Consider the following 19,865-nt stretch of genomic DNA (forward strand, 5'->3'; position numbering starts at 1 on the left):
CTGTATTGCAATTTGTAATGTACTTAATACAGTTATGTTTAATCTGTGTGTTCTATAAATACCATAGATATATTGACTTTTTGAAGATTTCTTTTTCTGGGTGTTTTGGATCTATGATACTTGAATATATATAATTTTGTAGAATTGTATATGATCAAAGTTGGTGTTATTAATAATTAAAAGGCTTAATTTTTAATCATAGTCTCTCTTTTAATGAATCAGTATTATTTTTTAGAAGCATGTAAAATGAAAAGCAAAGATATTATCTTTTATGATTTTGATACTACTGTTACATTTGCCTACAGAAGTTGGTGAGGTTGGGTGCAGTAGGGAGAGGGAGACACAACAGTGTGGATCAGAAGCAGTGAAGTTAGAACGTGGAGGCACCAGTGGAACAGGGGAGGCATACTACCCTGGCCTCCCTCCACAACATCCCCAGGCTATGGATGACGTGTCTCCACCCTCGGGAAGTGGTGCCTTTTATAGTGGGCCACAACCTTACCGACCTCCTGATGGCTATTACGACCTGTTAGGGGGCTTGAGTGCTGCCAGCCCTGCACAGTATGCTGCTGCTGGAACTGGGTCAGCTCTGCCAGCAGGCCCACCCATGCCATCTAAAGTTGAACCAACTACATACGTTGAGACGTCTCATGCTCCTCTCACATATGGGGAGGCTGCTGCTCCAATGGACTACAGTAGTGATCCTTCAGGTTTAACCTTCAGTAGTACACCTGCTGCTGCATATGGGGCTGCACCAGATTACTCTGACAGTCAAGGTTACTCTCAGGCAGCAGCAAACCCACTGAGTCTTCTTAGTGATGTTGCTTTAGGTGGTGATGCCAGTAGCAGTAGTGGCACACACAGTGGTAGTAGTGGGACAGGTAATAGCAGCAGCAGTAGTAGCAGTAGCTCAGGATCTTCATCATCTGGTGGGAGTAGTGGGTGTGACAGAGGTGACAGTGAAGTTAGGAGGAAACGGGTACATAGCTCTGGAGCTGAAGGCAGTCGAGGAAAGACTCAGCGGGGAAGAGTTGAACCACGTAGAAATGGGTGGAGTAGTTCTCATCCTTTACAACAAGATGAAGATAGTGAGGATGAAGAAGGAGAAATGTCCTCTAGTGCCTGGGGAATGAGACATAAGGTTGATGATGGACCCACTGCACCAGACTTACAGCTGGACTGGGTGTCATCTTCAGACTCCGATTCTGACACAGACTCATGTATAGAAGTGGTGAGTGTACAGCGAGGAGCAAGAGGTAATCGTGCTGTGGATGTTGTTGATTTGACTAATGAAAGTGATGATGAAGTATTAATTGCAAGTGCTGGGCCACCTCTTCCTCCACCTGCAGGAGTATCCCATCCAGCACCTTCATCTTCTTGTGCTGTGGCTTCTTCTAGTGGGTATGGAATAACTCCTGTAATTGGCAGATTACCCACTGCTACTCATACCGCAAGTGCCACCAGTGGGGGTGGATTATGCCGTGGCCATCATACCTCAGAACCCAATCCAACAACCACCTGCTCCTGTCCTCGGGGTCCAGCATTAGGTTCCATTGGCCTTAGTGCCAGTGGTGCAGCCAGCTTTACCATGGATCACCATGGAAGCTGCTATGGAGCTTGTGTGCATCCCCACCATACACCTCACCACCACCACCACCACCATCACCACAGTTTGGCACCTAGTCAGGGCCATCACCACCATCATCACCACTATTACCCACCAGACTCTTCTCTTTATTACTCTGCCCTTCCTGCCCACCCATTGTTCCCACCTTACCCACCCACCACCTTAACCTCAACTGCATCTTACCCATCCCATCCTTCTCTGTCAAGATTGAATCCCATTCACCAGCGGATATGGCATAGTCAGCAGCGATATCAAGAACTACAACGACGTTGCTTGGATCCTCGTCTCCGTGACCCCCTAACCCAGTCCATGGCCAGAACAGGAACTCTGACGCAGGAAGTAGGTCAGCATGCCCATGCAGCAGTTACAGCTACCAGCTTAGCTTCTCATACTCCACATCAGCCCACCACCTCCCAGCCCTCAACTACCTCTACCAGCAGTGAACAGCAGGTACCACCCCAGACCAGCTCCCCATCAGCTGCTACACCCATGGACATCCAGTCAACTCCAAATGCTGCCCACAACACTACACACATCCCAGGGCCTCACTTACACCATCACCCTGGGATGGATGTTCTCGTGCATAATGCACACACACACAGGTGAGGTTTCATTATTTCAAAAATTAATACATTGGGTTTTGCATAATTTTACTTTTCTTTCTCATTTATGTTATGATAATGTAAATTCCTTTCACCCTCAAATAAACATTGACTTTTTAGGTTGGGCATTCAAGTGTGTATCCATGTTGATGCTTGTTTATTTATTCTTCTTTTTTTTTTTTTTTTTGTTATTATTACCCCAGGACTACTTTCTGTGAAAAAGTTCTGATGTTACCCAGGACCTTTCCAAAGGTTGCCCTGCCTCTTGTAGCAGGGAGATATTGACTTTTGGAGTGAAAAGTTACTTTATGAGACTGTATTCCCAGTGGTACAGCCTCTCTAAAGATGACTTTTCATTCGCATTTTATGAATAGGTGGCGTTTGGTAACACCTGTCTCTGTCAGTCAGATAGGGCAGTTGGATGACTGGATGTAGAATAAAGACCCAATTTAAGGCAGAAGAATAAGAAACTAAAGATGTAGAGGCATAGCCATAGGCTACTTGCCACTAGTTTATTTTGTCATTCCTCTTCATACAGAAGGATGTGGTAGTGTAGACCAGTCTATGGTTACATTAAGCATGCCTTAGGATGCATTCACAGCAAGGTGGCACTTTCAGAATCATTCCCAGACATTGGCTAAATCATTTTTGCACTTTCAAGTGTCAAAGTTTAAACAGTATTATTAGGTATGATATATGCTGAAAATGTTATCTATGAAATATATGAAGTCAGTGCAATTTGCATGTTGTAAAGAAGAAGAACTAAAGATGTAAGTAACATGAAACTGGAGAGCTAAGGAACGGCTTATGCATCTGGTAGAGAGGCTTGAAGAAAAGAGGCCAGTGTTAGGAAGGAGTAAGTAAAGGCTTCAATATTTTTGATGTTAGGGATATACAAATGCCATTGTGGATAATGTGGCAGTTGAGGGTATAGTTTGGTGAGCATGGTGTACCCATTTGTAAATGAAGATGGTGAACAGCTTGTCAAGTTGTGTGCTGAAAAAGGACTGTTGATTAGGGATAGTTTAAAAAATACATGTATGACTGGAGTTAAATGTGAATAGGCATTATTGGATTATATACTAATTAGTAGGCATGCAGCATGTTGCTTATGAATGTGCAGAGAGATGCAGGTGGTGGTGTCTGATCACTTATTGTTGCAGTTCAGTGTGAAAGCTTGTAAAGGTTTTAGGAAAAGGTGAAATGGTATGGATGCTAAGAGCTTGGTGAAAGTCAATGATCCTGGAGAAGAGGCTGATGTTTGAAGATACCAAGAGAAGATTGACATAAGTTGAGAGTAAATAAATCAAGGGGAGGAAATGAGGAATGGAAGGTATGTAGGGAAGCTTTGCTTACATGTGCAGGTAAAGTGTGTGGCAATGGATGAATGGGAACCTGGCATTTGAGAATGGGGAATGAGTGGTTGAATGAGGAAATTAAGTTGAAAGTGAAAGAGGAAAGAGAGGTGTATGGGTACTATGTGCAGGGAAGGAATGCAAAGTGACTGGGAGATTTATATGAGGAAGCAGCAGGAGGTCGAGAGGAAGGTGTGAAGGTTGAGAAGGTGGGCAAATAAGACTTAGAGGAGGATATGAAAAAGAAAAGTGAGTTGTGGGAGAAGAACAAGAGAATAAATGGGGATTGCACTAAGGTAAAGAGAGATGATTAAGTGAGTATATTGCTACCAAATGATCCAGTACTTTCATGATAGGTGATAGGCTGATGGTGGGTGTTTTGGGCTTCGAGGTGTGTAGATCAACAGAGTCATGGTAAATGGATTATGAAAATAGAAGTGGTGAAAGCTTTGCATAAGATGAATTGTAACAAAGCAGCCGGAATGGATGAGACTACAATTGAATTTCTCATGAAAAGGGATGACATTGTAGTTGATGGTTTAGTGAGCATCTCAGTGTATGTATGGCTGAAGGTGAGGTGCCAAAAGACTGACAGAATATCGGTACTGTGCCATTATATAAAGGCAGATGTGACAAAATTGAATACTCTGTTGGATGCCCCTTGAGTATACCTTGTGATCTTTATGGGGGAGTGTCGATTGAGAGGGTGGTGAAAGACACAGAGCATCAGACAAGGGAGGAGCGATGTGGCTTCAGGAGCAATATAGGATATGTAGACCAGGTTTTTGCTTGGAAGAATTATTATCAAAATTATTTAGAATGATAGGGGGATTTGTAAATGACATATATGAATATGGTGGAAGCATATGGTAAGGTTGATAGAGATGGCCTCTGGAAGGTGCTACAAATATACTTTGTAGGAGAAAGGATACTACAAGAAAAATGGGAGGATGAGTGGGTGTAGGTGATGGTGGGTTTGCTTCATGGGTTTGTGATTGATGAAGTGGTGAGACAAGTAAATGTAAGTATCTTGGAGAGAATGGTAGGTCGACAGTATAAGGGTAGGTGGAGGGGCTTGGAAGGTGAGTCATTAGCTGGTTGCAGATGACATTGGTGTGGTACCAGACTTTAGTGAGAAACTGCAGAAGCTCATGTTTGAATTTATGAGTGTTGAAAGTAGCAACTTGAGAATCATAATGTGAATAAGTGTAAGGTTATGAGGTATTGCAGAGGAAGGGACTGGTGTGAGTTTCTATGGAGAGAACATTGAAGAAGTAAAGATGTTTTATATATCTTGGAGTGGATATGGCAGCTGATGGAAACTATAGTGAATCATTAGCTGGATGAGGGGTTAAAAGGCCTAGGGAATTGAGGTGTGTGTTTGTGGGGGGGGGAATGATGGGAAAGAAACTTCACTGTATCTGAGGGCAGAGATGGGTATGTTTGATGACGGATTAATCCCTGCAGTGCTCTATGGGTACAAGTCATGGGCCTTAGATAAAAAAAAAAGAACAGGAGAGGGTGCAATTTTTGGAAATTGATTGGTTTACAACTGTTGAGGACTTCACTAGACTAACTTGAACAAGTTACAAGCTTTTGGCTGGCTGAGCCTTTCTCAACTGTGGTGCTTTACCCTAGCAGAAGTTGGTACCCATTTATCTGCCAGCCAGAGGAAGGATGAACAGCTGGATGAGCTTGTGTGTTATCTTCCTTTGCTGGGGTTCCAGTCCAGGCCAGTGGATCGGTTGTCAGCAAAGCTATCCATAACACTAATAAGGCACCTAATGAATAGATTGATGGCTTTTTCTGGACAGATTGAAAGTGAAGGAGCTCAGAGAATACTGACAAGGATAAGAGTGTTAATGAATATTTCGAACTTTACAGATATTTTCTTGGAGGGAATGTGAAGCTTAATATATTGTGTATGAGGGATTGCAGGAGTGGACTTACAAATTATGTTTTAAGAAGATATGTGCCATTAAAGATAGGGAGAGAAGGTTATGTATTTGTGAGCTGTTTGTGTGTGTCCCAGACCTTGTGAACTGGACCTGAAGCATGTGTCAGGCAGCTATTTCCCATAGCCCCTTTGTCAAGACTAGCCCTATGAGAATTGACCATAATGACATCTGTTTCTTTCCCATTACGGTGAAGCTGTTGATTTTTTTATCATTGTCTTTTTCTTCCTCATATATCCTTTGCAATTTTAAGAACTGGGTCTGCAAACACCTAAGGTTGTCATTAATCCTTCATGCTTTTTTCTTACTCATTTTATCTTTCATCCAAGATAACCATGATTGTGGCTTGCTTTTGCCTGTGTGATGATGACTACTAAAAAAAGATTAAAGGAAATATATTTGTGAAAACTTACTGATGAAGAATTCTTGAAAAAGGATTTGGTGTTGGGTAGAAAGGTAGAGTAAAGGAGTGTATAGGATGATAGCAAGTACAGAAGAATATTAGATGCTTTGTAACATATGTTTTCATGAGCCACCCTGCAGTTAAGAGTAACTGTTATATGAAATAGGTATTCTTAGATTTTTTAAATAGTGAACCTTAGTTATATTAAAACAGACTTGGTTACCAAAAAAAGATCTTTTCTTACAGATCAGTAACCAGCTCATATTTGACTCTTCACAGTGAGGGTGCTGGATTATACAGTCATATGTATGGTGGAGCTGTACCTCCAGCTCATATGTCCATTCCTGCTGCAGCAGCCGCTGCAGCCGCTGCTGCAGCAGCAGCGGCAGCAGCTACTGGGGATCCAAGACATTTGCCAATGCCAGGACCTGGATTGCATATAAATATTGGGGGAGGGTCTCAGCTACCCCTAGACCTATCCCTACCTCCTACACTTACACCAGAGCTGCCTCCACCTCCTAGACTCACCTATATACCTCAGGTACCTTCTTAATTGTTGCTTCTTGTATTCAGTAGATTTTTCTAAAGATTGCCAAGATTGAGAAATATTCAGTGTTTTAGTAATAGCATTTCCTAAAAAGAATAAGTAAGGAGCAGCCTGGTATTTTCAAAATTCATTGGCTTGTTTTATACACACACACACACACACACACACACACACACACACACAAGCATATGGATAAGGAAACATTTCGCTAGTTGTCATATCGTACATAAGGCCAAAACTAGAATATGCCTCTCAGGTTCAGTCACCTGACCTAAAGAAGTGCAAAGGGCTCATACAGAAGCTCCAGAATGGGGCAGCAAAGATGGTGCCAGATTTAAGAAAGTTAACTTATGGGAAAGGCTAAAGGCTTTAAATTTACCAACCTCAGAAGAGAGAAGTGTGGGATGTGACCCTATTACAGTTTTTAAGTCTTTAAAACAGATTGATGACATGAACAGCAAACAGCTCCTTGAGAGATGTAGGGATAGAGCAACTGGAGGACACGAACATGAAATCAATCAAGAAACTTATGAAAAAGATGTAAAGAAGTACCTTTATAGTATGAGTGGTAGATGAATGGAACAGAATTACTGAGGACAAGGTTAATGCAGAAACCATACATAGATTTAAGAAGTGTTTTGATATTAGAGAATGTTCAAGAGATAGGGGCCTTACAAGTGTAAAACTCCCTTTTCCTACTGTACAAATTAATTGCAAATTGATAATTACATACACACACACACACGCACACACACACACACACACACACACACACACACACACACACACACACACACACACACACACACACACCTCCATAGAGTAGTTGTTAGAGTTACTATGGCAGCCAGTCCACAGTCCACCCAGCTGTTCATCCTCCCTAAGGGGTTAGTCAGTAGAATGGGTATCTGGCTTAGGCTAGGCTGTGTGTGTGTGTGAGCATACATAGGAGTAAATACATGGTATGTAGATACAAGGTTAAGAAGGCAGGGCAATGTGAATGTAAAACTCTCCCCAGAAAATGCAAATAGTAATCATGCACACATACACAGTAGGTGAAAACCTAGAACTTCTCTGCAAATTCATCAAAGTAGATTGAAGAGCAGCTAATCATATGAAGGGATTCAATGGGGAAGCTAGTCGAGGATATGTGAGGAAGTGAATAACAAGTTAAAAAGTGTTTTCACAGTGGAAGTCACTTTTTACCCATCATTTGTGAGATGAGATGGGGCGGAGGCTTTAGAAAACATTGAGATATCTAGAAAAACATTTTCAGAAAACTGAAAGGTCTTTACCCACACAGTGCTCATTCAAGGTCATGATGAAATTTCACCATGTTTGCTGAAGATGAGTGCAGATACTCTAGACAGACCTTTTGTTCAAGATGTCGCTGGAGGGGGACAAAGTACCAAGTGAATGGAAATGGACGGTTGTCATACCCTTCTGTAAGAAAGGAGACTGCAAAGAGGCAAGGAACTACAGACCACTCTCCTTGATGAGTGTGTTCTGAAAGATATCAGAAAAGTTAATCAAAAAGCAAATTGATAATTTTCTACAGAGGAGAAATAACCTGAGAAGCAACATGGTTTTTGGGAAAGGAGATCATGTGTAATAAGCCTCTCAGAATTCTGTGAAAGAGTGATCTCTGCTGTAGACAAAAGGGAAGGCCAAGAAGACTTTGTATATCTTGACTGCCAGAAATCATTTGACAGAGAACTACATGGGAAGCAGTTAAGAAGCTGAAATACCAGGCAAGAATAAAGGGCACATGTCATTTTGGTGGAGGTCACTAGTGGAGTGCCCCTGGGTTTTGTTTTGGGACCATTATTCTTTATCCAAGTGAATGACTTTCCTGAAATTATGGACTCAACTGATCATGTCTTTAGATGATGCAAAAGTCGCAAGGGAAGTGAAAAGTGCAGAGGATTTACGTGACTTTGATAGAATATGCTGATCATTATCATAAAGTAGCCATCTTCATTGATGTAAAGGAAGCCTTGATACTTCTCTGAGATACTGTAATATAAAGCAATTCCTCAAAATGGGCATCTGAGGCAGATGATTAAGGATTATTCAACAGTTTTTGAAAGAACGTTAAAAGTGAGGATTGACAATGGATACTCGAGAACTCCCAGAGGAAGGTTTTTCAGGGCATGTGAGGCATCTGGGGTAAACCATGGAAAGGTCTGTGGGACCTGGTTGTGGATAGTGATCTGTGGTTTCAGTGCATTATATAAGTGACAGTTGGAGAATTGTTTGTCTGCAGATGTGGCCTTTCTTCATTTACCCCTGGTACTACCTTGTTAAGGTGGGAAATGGCAGTCATGCATTAGAAAAATATATCAAAAAGACAGAGCAAAAATATTTTGGAATTTGGCAAGGAAAATAATGCCTTTTTAATGTTTTGTCTAAGAATATTTGAAGTGGAGGTGACATGAGCACTGAAAATTTAAAAACTGATGGAACAGATGGCTTTAACCTGTTTGGATAAATCATAGGTAGAAGATTATGCAAAGCTTAGAAAGTGAGACATTGTAAAACAAGCAAGATACATAGTGAATTCTGTTGGCGATCCTAGTCCCATGCAGTATCATGTCATCGATAGGTAGGCAGGTACTCTTTCTCCTTCCTTGGACAGGAAATATTTATGCTATAAGACTATCATATGGATTGGTATTATTATCTTAAGAGTATAGTACATTTTTGAATACCTTACAGTAATATTACAATTTGTTATAAATCAGTTTTATTGTAATAGGTAAACCCTTGTTTGCAGAACTTTCACAGCCTTCAACATACTCATGACCACCCAAGTTATTTTTTCAGCTTCCCTTATTTCAACGAGGGTCAGGATTCCCCCGACTGGAAGATTACATGCGTATTGTGGACCCCAGACGCCTTCCTGTGGTTACACGTGGTGCAACACAAAATACGATAGAACGCAATACTTTCCCTCACAAGTACAAGAAGGTGAGATTTGTATGGATTGAATGTTACATTAATGTTAGTTCCTCTTTAACAATATTACCTCATTATCAAAACTTCTCTATCTTTGTAGGGCTTTCCTTACCACTTTTTGCTCAAAACTGATTGTGTCTTTCTTATTTTCTGGAAGTCTTGTGATCTAAGTTTATCATAGCTTCTTGATATTTTCTAACAAAGTGCAATTTACTTCAGTATATTTTAGTATTATGTTTTTTCTCCCCTATCCCCAAGGATTAGGGAGAAAGAATACTTTCCACTCATTCCCCGCATGTTGCAGAAGGTGACTAAAGGGGACGGGAGTGGGTGGCTAGAAACCACTTTTTGCTCAAAACTGATTGTCTTTCTTATTTTCTGGAAGTCTTGTGATCTAAGTTTATCATAGCTTCTTGATATTTTCCAACAAAGTGCAATTTACTTCAGTATATTTTAGTATTATATGTATTTCTCCCCTATCCCCGGGGATTAGGGAGAAAGAATACTTTCCACTCATTCCCCGCATGTCGTAGAAGGTGATTAAAGGGGATGGGAGCAGGTGGCTAGAAACCTTCCCCTCCTTGTATTTTAACTTTCTAAAAGGGGAAACGGTTAGGATTTTATCAAGCAAGCATGGCATCTCACCCATTTAGAGTTTGAGAATAGGTTGAGGGCGTTTCGTCCCCAAGGCCTCTAATCATTCGCTTTACCGGATGAAATTCATCTGGTGGCGAGCTCCTGCTATCCTGAGGGAAACTTCGGAGGGAACCAGCTACTAGATGGTTCGATTAGTCTTTCGCCCCTATGCCCAGCTCTGACGATCGATTTGCACGTCAGAACCGCTGCGGACCTCCTCCAGAGTTTCCTCTGGCTTCATCCTGGCCAGGCATAGTTCACCATCTTTCGGGTCCCAACATGCCTGCTCCAAAAGAAGGAACAGAGAATTGGGCCAGGTGAGGGTATTCCCTCAAAGGCCCAGTCCTCTGTTCTTAACGCTACCTTGCTAATGTGGGAAATGGCGAATAGTTTGAAAGAAAAGAAAAAAAGGGGAAACAGAAGGAGTCATGCGGGGAGTGCTCATCCTCCTCGAAGGCTCAGATTGGGGTGTCTAAATGTATGTGGATGTAACCAAGATGAGGAAAAAGGAGAGATAGGTAGTATGTTTGAGGAAAGGAACCTGGATGTTTTGGCTCTGAATTAAACAAAGCTCAAAGGTAAAGGGGAAGAGTGGTTTGGGAATGTCTTAGGAGTAAAGTCAGGGGTTGGTGAGAGGACAAGAGCAAAGGAAGGAATAGCACTGCTCCTGAAGCATGAGTTGTGGGAGTATGTGGTGGAGTGTAAGAAAGTAATCGGTGATGCTTAAAGTGGATGGAGAGAGATGGGTGATTATTGGTGCCTGTGCACCTGGTCATGAGAAGAAAGATCATGAGAGGCAAGTGTTTTGGGAGCAGCTGAGTGAGTGTGTTAACAGCTTTGATGCACGAAACCGGGTTATAGTGATGGGTGATTTGAATGCAAAGGCGAGTAATGTGGCAGTTGAGGGTATAATTGGTGTGCATGGGGTGTTCAGTGTTGGAAATGGTGAAGAGCTTGTAGCTTTGTGTGCTGAAAAAAGACTGGTGATTAGGAATACCTGGTTTAAAAAGAGAAATAAACATAAGTGTTAATTGATAGGCGCACGAGAGACTTTTGGATGTTAATGTCCAGAGAGGCAACTGGAGGGATGACTTATCATTATCTTGTGGAGGCAAAGGTGAAGATTTGTAGAGGTTTTCAGAAAAGAAGAGAGAATGTTGGGGTGAAGAGAGTGGTGAGAGTAAGTGAGCTTGGAAGGGAAACTTGTGTGAGGAAGTACCAGGAGAGATTGATTGCAGAATGGAAAAAGGTGAGAGCAAATGGTGTGAGGGGAGTAGGGGAGGAATGGGATATGTTTAGGGAAGCAGTGATGGAGCAAAAGATGCTAGTGGTGTGAGAAAGGTGGGAGGTGGGCAGATTAGAAAGAGTAGTGAGTGGTGAGATGAAGAAGTAAGATTGTTAGTGAAAGAGAGGAGAGAGGCATTTGGACGATTTTTGTCGGGAAGTAGTGTGAATGACTGGGAGATGTATAAATGAAAGAGGCAGGAGGTCAAGAGAAAGGTGCAAGAGGTTAAAAGAGGGCAGATGAGAGTTGGAGTGGTAAAGTATCTTTAGATTTTAGGGAGAATAAAAAGATGTTTTGGAAGGAGGTAAATAAAGTGCGTATGACAAAAGAACAAATGGAAATATCAGTGAAGGGGGCTAATGGGGAGGTGATAACAAGTAGTGGTGAAGTGAGGAGATGGGGTGAGTATTTTGAAGGTTTGTTGAATGTGTTAATTAATAGAGTGGCAGATATAGGGTGTTTTGGTCGAGGTGGTGTGCGAAGTGAGAGGGTCAGGGAGAATGGTTTGGTGAACAAAGAGGTAGTGAAAACTTTGTGGAAGATGAAAGCCCTCAAGGTGGCGGGTTTGGATGGTATTGCAGTGGAATTTATTGAAAAGGAGGTGACTGTGTTGTTGACTTGTTGGTAAGGATATTCAATGTATGTATGATTCATGGTGAAGTGCCTGCATGCATAGTGCCATTGTACAAAGGCAAAGGGGATAAAGGTGAGTGTTCAAATTACAGAGGTATAAGTTTGTTGAGTATTCCTGGGAAATTATATGGGAGGTTGATTGAGAGGGTGAAGGCATGTACAGAGCATCAGATTGGGGAAGAGCAGTTTGGTTTCAGAAGTGTTAGAGGATGTGTGGATCAGGTGTTAACTTTGAAGAATGTATGTGATAAACACTTAGAAACACAGATGGATTTGTATGTAGCATTTATGGGTCTGGAGAAGGCATATGATAGAGTTGATAGAGATGCTTTGTGGAAGGTATTAAGAGTATATGGTGTGGAAGGTAAGTTGCTAGAAGCAACAAGGATATATAGGTAATATGTTTGAGGAAAGGAACCTGAATGTTCTGGCTCTGAGTGAAACAAAGCTCAAAAGTAAAGGGGAAGAATGGTTTGGAAATGTCTCAGAGTAAAGGTATGTGTTGGTATGAGGGCAAGAGGTTAGGATTTGGAGCACTACTGTTGAAGCAGGAGTTGTAGGAGTGTGTGCAATAGTGAAAGGAAGTGAGCTCCGGTCTGATGCGGGTAAAAATGAAAGTGGATTGCAAGAGATGGGTGATTATTAGTGCTTATGCACCTGACCATGAAAAGGAAGATCATGGGAGGCACAGTGTTTTGGAAGCAAAAGAGTGGGTGCATCAGCAGTTCTGAGGTAAGTGAACAGGTATTATTGATGGGCGAGTTGAATGCGAAAGTAAGTAGTTGAGGCAGTTGAGGGTGTAACTGGTTGAATGGGATATTTAGTAAAGTGAATGGAAATTGTGATCAGCTTGTGGAGTTGTGTGCTAAAAAAGGGCTAGTGACAGGGAACACATGGTTTAAAAAGAGGAAAGTACAGTTATACATGAGTGTGTAGGAAAGATGGTTGGACAACAGGCATTATTGGATTACATACTAATTAAAATGCCTACAAACGGGAGACTTGAATGTTAATGTGTTGAGAAGGGTAGCTGGCAGGATGTCTCATCATTACGCTTGATATCAAGGGGGAAGAAGTTAAGAGGTTTTCAGAAAAGGCTATGGGTGAGAAGAGAATGGTGAAAGAATGAATGTGGAAAAGAGACTTGTGTGAAGAAATACAAGGAGAGATTGAGTGTAGAATGGCAAAAGTTGTTTTTTGTGAATTGTTTACTTCCTTGCAAAACATCTTTTTTCCTTTAAATTTAGTGGTACTCACTCACCCCAAGTCTCATTTGCCATATTTTTCAACCTCTGCACATTCTCCTTTACCATGTGCTGCATTCTCTTATATATCTCCCAATCATTTCTCATTCCTTCCCTGTAAGTATTGCCCATATACCTCTGTTTTCTCATTCCTTCCCTGTAAGTATTGCCCATATACTTCTGTTTTCTCTTTCACTAGCAACTTTGTTGTGTCATTCCACCACTCTACCCTTCCTAGTCTGCCAATGTCCCACCTTTTGCATGCTTCATACATCTCTTGCACATGCTTGCAGTTTCCCTAAATATCTCCCACTCCTCATTCACTCCCCTAGCTTCATTTACTTCACTTTTTGCTATTCTGCAATAGATTTCTTCTTATATATCTTCACATAGGTCTCTTTTCCAAGCTTGCTTACTTTCACCATTGTCTTTCACTCATGTTTCCCCCAGAAGGTCTCTTTTCCAAGCTTGCTTACTTTCACCATTCTCTTCTCACTCATGTTTCCCCCCTTTCTGGAACCTCTACAAATCTTCACTGTAACCCCCACAAGTAATGATCAGACATCCCGCCAGCTGCCCCTCTCAACCCTTTCACATTCTAAAGTCTTTCTTTTGCATGCCTGTCAATTAATATGTAATCCAATAATGCTCACTGACCATCTTTTATGCCCACATACATAGACTTGTGTATGTCCCTCTTTTTAAACCGGGTATTCCCACTCACCAGTCCTTTTTCTGCACGCAACTTCACAAAGTGTTCACTATTTCCATTCATAATGCTGAATACCCTGTGCCCCACAATTATACCCTAAAGTGAGACTCATATTTACATTTAAATCACCCATCACGTATACCTTCTCTTGTATGACAACTGCTTACACACTCACACAGCTGCTTCTAAAACAGTTATATATTTTTTATCCTATTTTACCCATGAATTTTTTTTTAAGTCCCCACTTACCACGTAGTCAGACTTAAGCATTACGAGATCACTTTTTCCAGGTGGGGTGTCATACCTGATATTCTCAATATCCATGCTAATGAGAGTTAGCGAAATTGTTGTATCAGTCCATCTCATCCTAGTGTTATCATTGACATGGTGGTAAAGGAAACGTTTTCAGCATACACTCATACAACATATTTTTCCATAACTCTTTATCACGATGAGAGTCCAGAATCTCCCAGTATGTCTCTTATGATTGTTGGTGTGTATGTGTTTGTCCAAAAAAATAGAGTAGTAATGCTACTATTGGTAACCAATGGTGATATTTAGTATTGTAGATTAATGCAGCACCTCAGAACATAGAATTTAGAAAACTTCTAAGGGTATATATATATCCCCAGTCAGTTTCATACATGCGTTAATTTTTCAGAATAGTGATTTGGGATAGGTTTTGATTTATTGATTATGATTGACAACATTGCCATTGCAGATGAAGCGGGCAGATATAAGTGAGGACTGTCTGGAGAAGTGTACCATCTGCCTGTCAGAGTTTGAGGAGGAGGAAGATGTGCGAAGGCTCCCTTGTATGCATCTTTTCCACATAGAGTGTGTTGACCAATGGCTTGCAACTAACAAGCGTTGCCCAATCTGCAGGGTAGACATTGAAGCTCATCTTACGAAGGATTATACCGCCACATCTTCATGAAATTAGCACTCAAGTAACAAAGGAATATCTTGATGCCACCCATTCATGCCAGGGTGCTTTTATGGCAACAGGAGAAGGACATGGGCCTACCCAGTTTCTCCCTGGCCCTGGTAAAGCAAGTTAAGGTTCCTACTTATTACAGGACTTTTCTAAAGTCCATAACTATTCTACAGCAGAGGTTGAGCAGGGAAAGATTTATCATTTACTGTATGTGTGAACGAAACAGTACATGAAATGGCTACTTGTAACTAAGCTGATGGAAATCTTTCTAAGGGCTATAGTTAAATAAGTGTGAGCATTTTAGGGTTTATGGTGCCTCACATAAGAGTGATCCTCAATGCACCGGGCAGGACAGGCTTAAGCCAGACTGTAGGATAGTGATCAGCTGCACACAGACATTACTTGCATCCTATTTCAGTGGAGGATCCTAACCTTCGTGCCAGTGCAAGGAGTTGTGGTTTATGTTATAATACAGGATATACGCTAATCCTCCCATTATTTTATATATATATATATATATATATATATATATATATATATATATATATATATATATATATATATGCATGTATGTATCAAAGGCAGTGTATCCCACTGTATAAACCACCAACATATCTTCCATATCTTACTTAGATTTGGGATTATTTGTTGCATTATAAGTTAATGCAATGTGTAAAATTTGTTAATAAGTCGGCCAAAGTAGTCAGTAGAATTGCCCGTGTGTTTGGAGGAGGATACGAAAGATGTATAAGTGTGTTTGCTGGTAGTGCAATAACAAGAAGACAGGATTGTGTATTAAGGCATGATTCATTATTTCGTGCCTACGATAAGCAATGGTAGGCATCACCTTATTTCGGGAATGTCATATTGATGTGTCGTTTATTTTAGTGGGAGGGCATGCGTTGTGAAAAGTGCAAAAAGTGTATGTACTCTAGCCAAAACTTATTTGAAACGGGTGTATTCTTATCAAGAACAATGTGGCTAAACATGAATGGGGGCAAGACAGAGCTCTGGCAATAGTCTTCATAGATGTTGGAGCCAAGGAAAGTGAACTGGTTGGATAGGGCAGTTGACACTGCATAGAAGAAGGAACAGCCTCCATCATCTATTAACAAGGTTTTGATTATAATGCTGTAGGTAGTGCATCATAAACATTCAAATGGTATAGTTATATTGATTATTTAGCTGTATTTAGCTGTATGTTACCTGGTTGTTTATCATCAGTTCATATTGAGGATTGTAAAATTAAAAATGACCAAGCTCACCTGAGGCTGAGAGGTTGAAAATGATACATCTTCACACATGAGGTTATTTTTTCTTCTGTTACTTACCTGTTTCCAAGGGACTGGGGTGTAGCTCCCCACAAACTCGGGTATAGCGCAGAAAGTCAATTGTGCCACTGAAATGCCACCAGGATGAATGTTTGCCACTGCAGGGACTTGGTGCACATCTAGGACTGACAGCAGAGTTCTCATGTAATCATGATGGGCTGGTTGAATGTGATACTTTTAGCTTGTAATAGTTTACACATGGTAAACAGTTTATTTTATTATCTTGTGATTGTAATATTTTTTCCTGTCATCCATAACATGGTGAAGGTTGAAAGGACTTCTCATGACTACACATTACATATAATCCTTCATTTGCTGTCATCTTTAATTATGATGATATTTAATTTTTTCTTTTATATAATGATAGTGTACATGATAAGAGTTTATTTGAAATTTAACATTATTCCCATGGATTCTAAGTTGTTTACTGTGAAACACAGATTTGAGATCTTTTTCTACTTTGTGACTGTTTAACTCTCTTATTGGTTTCCTATAATTGTAGTTCACTCAGTGTTGTACCTGTTACAGTTTAGTGCCTTTTCTTTCATATGTAGCTGAGATATTTGTTTGAATTATGGCAGCAGTCATATGACTTACAAGTTTCAGTAAAAGACATCCCTATAAGTTTTTCCAACAGCTGTTCAAGTGAAATGGAATCCATATCAGTAATAAACTTTTTATTTGGCCAGGGTTCTTTCTAAAGAACAACTCTGTATGTATAGATCAATTATGAACTTTTTATGGGCCAGAGTTCTTTATAACTCTGTATATAGCCATGGCCTACTTATATTCCAGTAATTCTGAGTTTATCATCCAGATGATTGCAGCCTGTTGCTGGCAGTAGCTAGTGGTGTTAATGAGTAATGAGTCAAAAGCTACAAAGCATAACAGTATAACTTTTGTTAAATTGGAATGATAATATGATATAGTTTTCCACTTGTAGTACATATTCTGTGGAACTGACCAGAAAATACCTTTTTTTTTTTTTTATGATTTTGACTTTACTATCAATAACAGTTGAAAACTTAATGTTAACCTGCTTTGCTTTCCTTCACATCCATATTCCTGTCAGGATTGAATATTGTGGATATAGTCTTGAAATCCATTTCATTCATGAGTATAGAACATAGGTGAAGTCTATACTGATTCTCGTGCTTGTCTTTAACCATAATTCACTACAAAAAAAGATAGTTACAGTTGTGTTGTATCTGTTTGTATGCTGCTATTCTTTCTGAAAGTAGTTTTCCAAGTATATCTTCATATTATTTTAACTACATGTATTGTGTGATTGTTCGAGAAATTCATGTGTAAAGTTATGGAGGTTGGTTGTTATTGTTAGCAGGATGGTAGTGAGAAGACAGTAAAAGTCGTTCGCATTGCCAATCAGTTCCCCCTCCCCCCTCATGGCTGGCTATCATGGTTTAGGTAACTTGTATATTAGACTTTGTGTGTATTATTTTATGCATTTGTAATGCATGTAAACTTCATACTCTTACCTTTAGAGGGTTCTAAGGTATTTTTTATAATTATTGTTATTAGTTATATGTCCATTACCTCATATTTTAGCCTTTTGAGTTTGCAGTGTAAAACTGTCTTTTGCAACTGTCTATGAAGAGTCCAGAAATTGAATATAGTATATGTGATTGGAATATAATATTGCAAGTTGAAGTTTTCCACAGGAAAATATTAATTTTGATTGTTATACATAATCTTTCCTCACATATTGATTTACATTTTATTAGTATCTGATATATTCCCTATAGTTAACACGAAGAGCTTGAAAAATTTATGCATATATTTACCATTTTCATCTTTAAATAAAAAGTTACATTTTGTGGCATTATATAAGTAACAACATATATTGCATGGACCTCTCTAGATTCAATTTTATCATTGTAAACAATGTATGTGCAAGTGCTAGTTATTATGGATACTCCCTTGAGGATATTTAGTAGTTTTTGGTTCTTTGTACCAAAATTTATAAAATTTTGGATGTGTGTGTATACCACTTTAACTTGTGATCTATTCTTATAGGCTGGTATTCAGAATTTGCAACAGAATAATTACAGTACTTCAGTTGCAGTATTATATTTCAGTGCTTGTCTTTACTATTATGAAAAAAGTTTATCCTCTTGCATTTTTCTATGAGATCTTGTGTAACCTTCTTTCATTGTGTGGCAAGATTGTAAAAGCTTCAGCGAGGTGTCAAAATTATTGGTATGTATTGCATTAAGGAAGCATTGATGGGATTACACCAAGGCCATGGAATTGAGTGTTTATTGTGGCCATATAAGCCAAGTGGAACCATAAGGAATATATAAAGGTACTCTGTGATACTACTTGTCTTGCTTCATTTCTCATTTTCATTTTAAAAAAAGGAGATGGGAAGTCACATATTTCTGATATCATAATTTAAGGTTGACATTTTTAATGTATTTTTGTTTCACTGTATTTTGACAAACTTTACAAAAGATATGATAATTTTATACACTAATACAAATGGATACATGAATTGCATTTTGAGCTTTAAGTTAATGATGCATTACATTTTTATAATTCATTTATTAATTTATTCTTAGTCTGACAAGAGATACAGAGAATTTATTCAACTTATTATGGCCAGTGCTAACACATATTGGCCATTTCTTACTCTTTGAATCAGGGCCACGACCAAAGTAAAAGTAGAAGGCTGAGACAGTCCGTTACAGTGAGAAGAGCTGTTAATATTACAAGTTGTACTTTGTATTGTATCTTTGGTTGATGTAAATTATTTTCCTAATTTCATGTTACAGTTATGTTTTTAAAACTTACTGATGGTAATAAAGATTTTTTTTTATACCATCATAGTGTTTAGATGTTTTATATAACAGAAGACTGAATGGTGTATGACTATATGGCTGAGGTTCCTTTGGCTGATCTGGTGACAATGGTAAGATTTACCCTAATTTCAAAACTGATATGAGCTTCCACTTTGACCTATTTATTATGGTTTTTATGGTCTAAGGATGAGAAGATGGTGGAATTGGTATTACACATCTTGTAGGTGCTTGTATTACTGCCATCGTAATAACTACTAGACATCTTTGTACTGAAGTGTTGGAATTTATGTGTTTATGAGGATACAATGTATGTGTCACAGAGATAGCACCCATGAAATGAGTATCTGCCTTCACCAGAATTATAGGATTAAGAAGTTGCACCACTGTAAAGCATTTTCAGAGAGAGATTAATTGTTTCAGTTTACCTGAAGTTATAGAATTAAAAATCTAATTGACATTCTGTTTACACACTTATCCATATACTGCATCCAGCAAATACCAATGGCACAGACAGTATACTATGATGACATTAGGATTATTTTGTGTAGAATATTTTGATTATTTGGTGCCAAAATTTGTCCATAATTTTTTTGAAGTGTTCTGTTGATACTGAAGCAGGCAAACTTAACAAGCAGAACCATTTGATAAGCTTAATGTGGTTGTAATTTCTTAGTAGGGCTTCGAATGGAGTTCAATTTTTTTTGCTGAAATTAAAGGGTTAATGATCATAATCATCTATATGGAACTTATTGATCTGAATTTCAACTCTCCAATTTTTCTTCATGTTTGGGGACTACTCAGTTACTTGTTTAACTGTTTTT

At 39.4% G+C, this 19,865-nt stretch overlaps 1 protein-coding gene across 2 annotated transcripts in view; it reads left to right on the top strand.

Moving 5' to 3' along the window:
• Positions 1 to 19,501, top strand: part of LOC139751296 (uncharacterized) — a 31,081-nt gene extending 11,580 nt beyond the window's left edge. Inside the window, exons 3-6 of one of the 2 annotated variants that reach the window (XM_071666624.1) lie at positions 306 to 2,229; positions 6,189 to 6,483; positions 9,316 to 9,459; positions 14,679 to 19,501. In XM_071666624.1, the coding sequence (XP_071522725.1) occupies positions 306 to 2,229; positions 6,189 to 6,483; positions 9,316 to 9,459; positions 14,679 to 14,894 (2,579 nt within the window). In that variant the 3' untranslated portion in view covers positions 14,895 to 19,501. The remainder of the gene's footprint in view (positions 1 to 305; positions 2,230 to 6,188; positions 6,484 to 9,315; positions 9,460 to 14,678) is intronic. The other variant, XM_071666625.1, reaches the window with a different exon arrangement.
• The last annotated feature ends 364 nt before the right edge of the window (positions 19,502 to 19,865 follow it).

This window comes from Panulirus ornatus, chromosome 11 (genome assembly GCF_036320965.1).
Source record: "Panulirus ornatus isolate Po-2019 chromosome 11, ASM3632096v1, whole genome shotgun sequence".
NCBI classification, from domain to species: domain Eukaryota; kingdom Metazoa; phylum Arthropoda; class Malacostraca; order Decapoda; family Palinuridae; genus Panulirus; species Panulirus ornatus.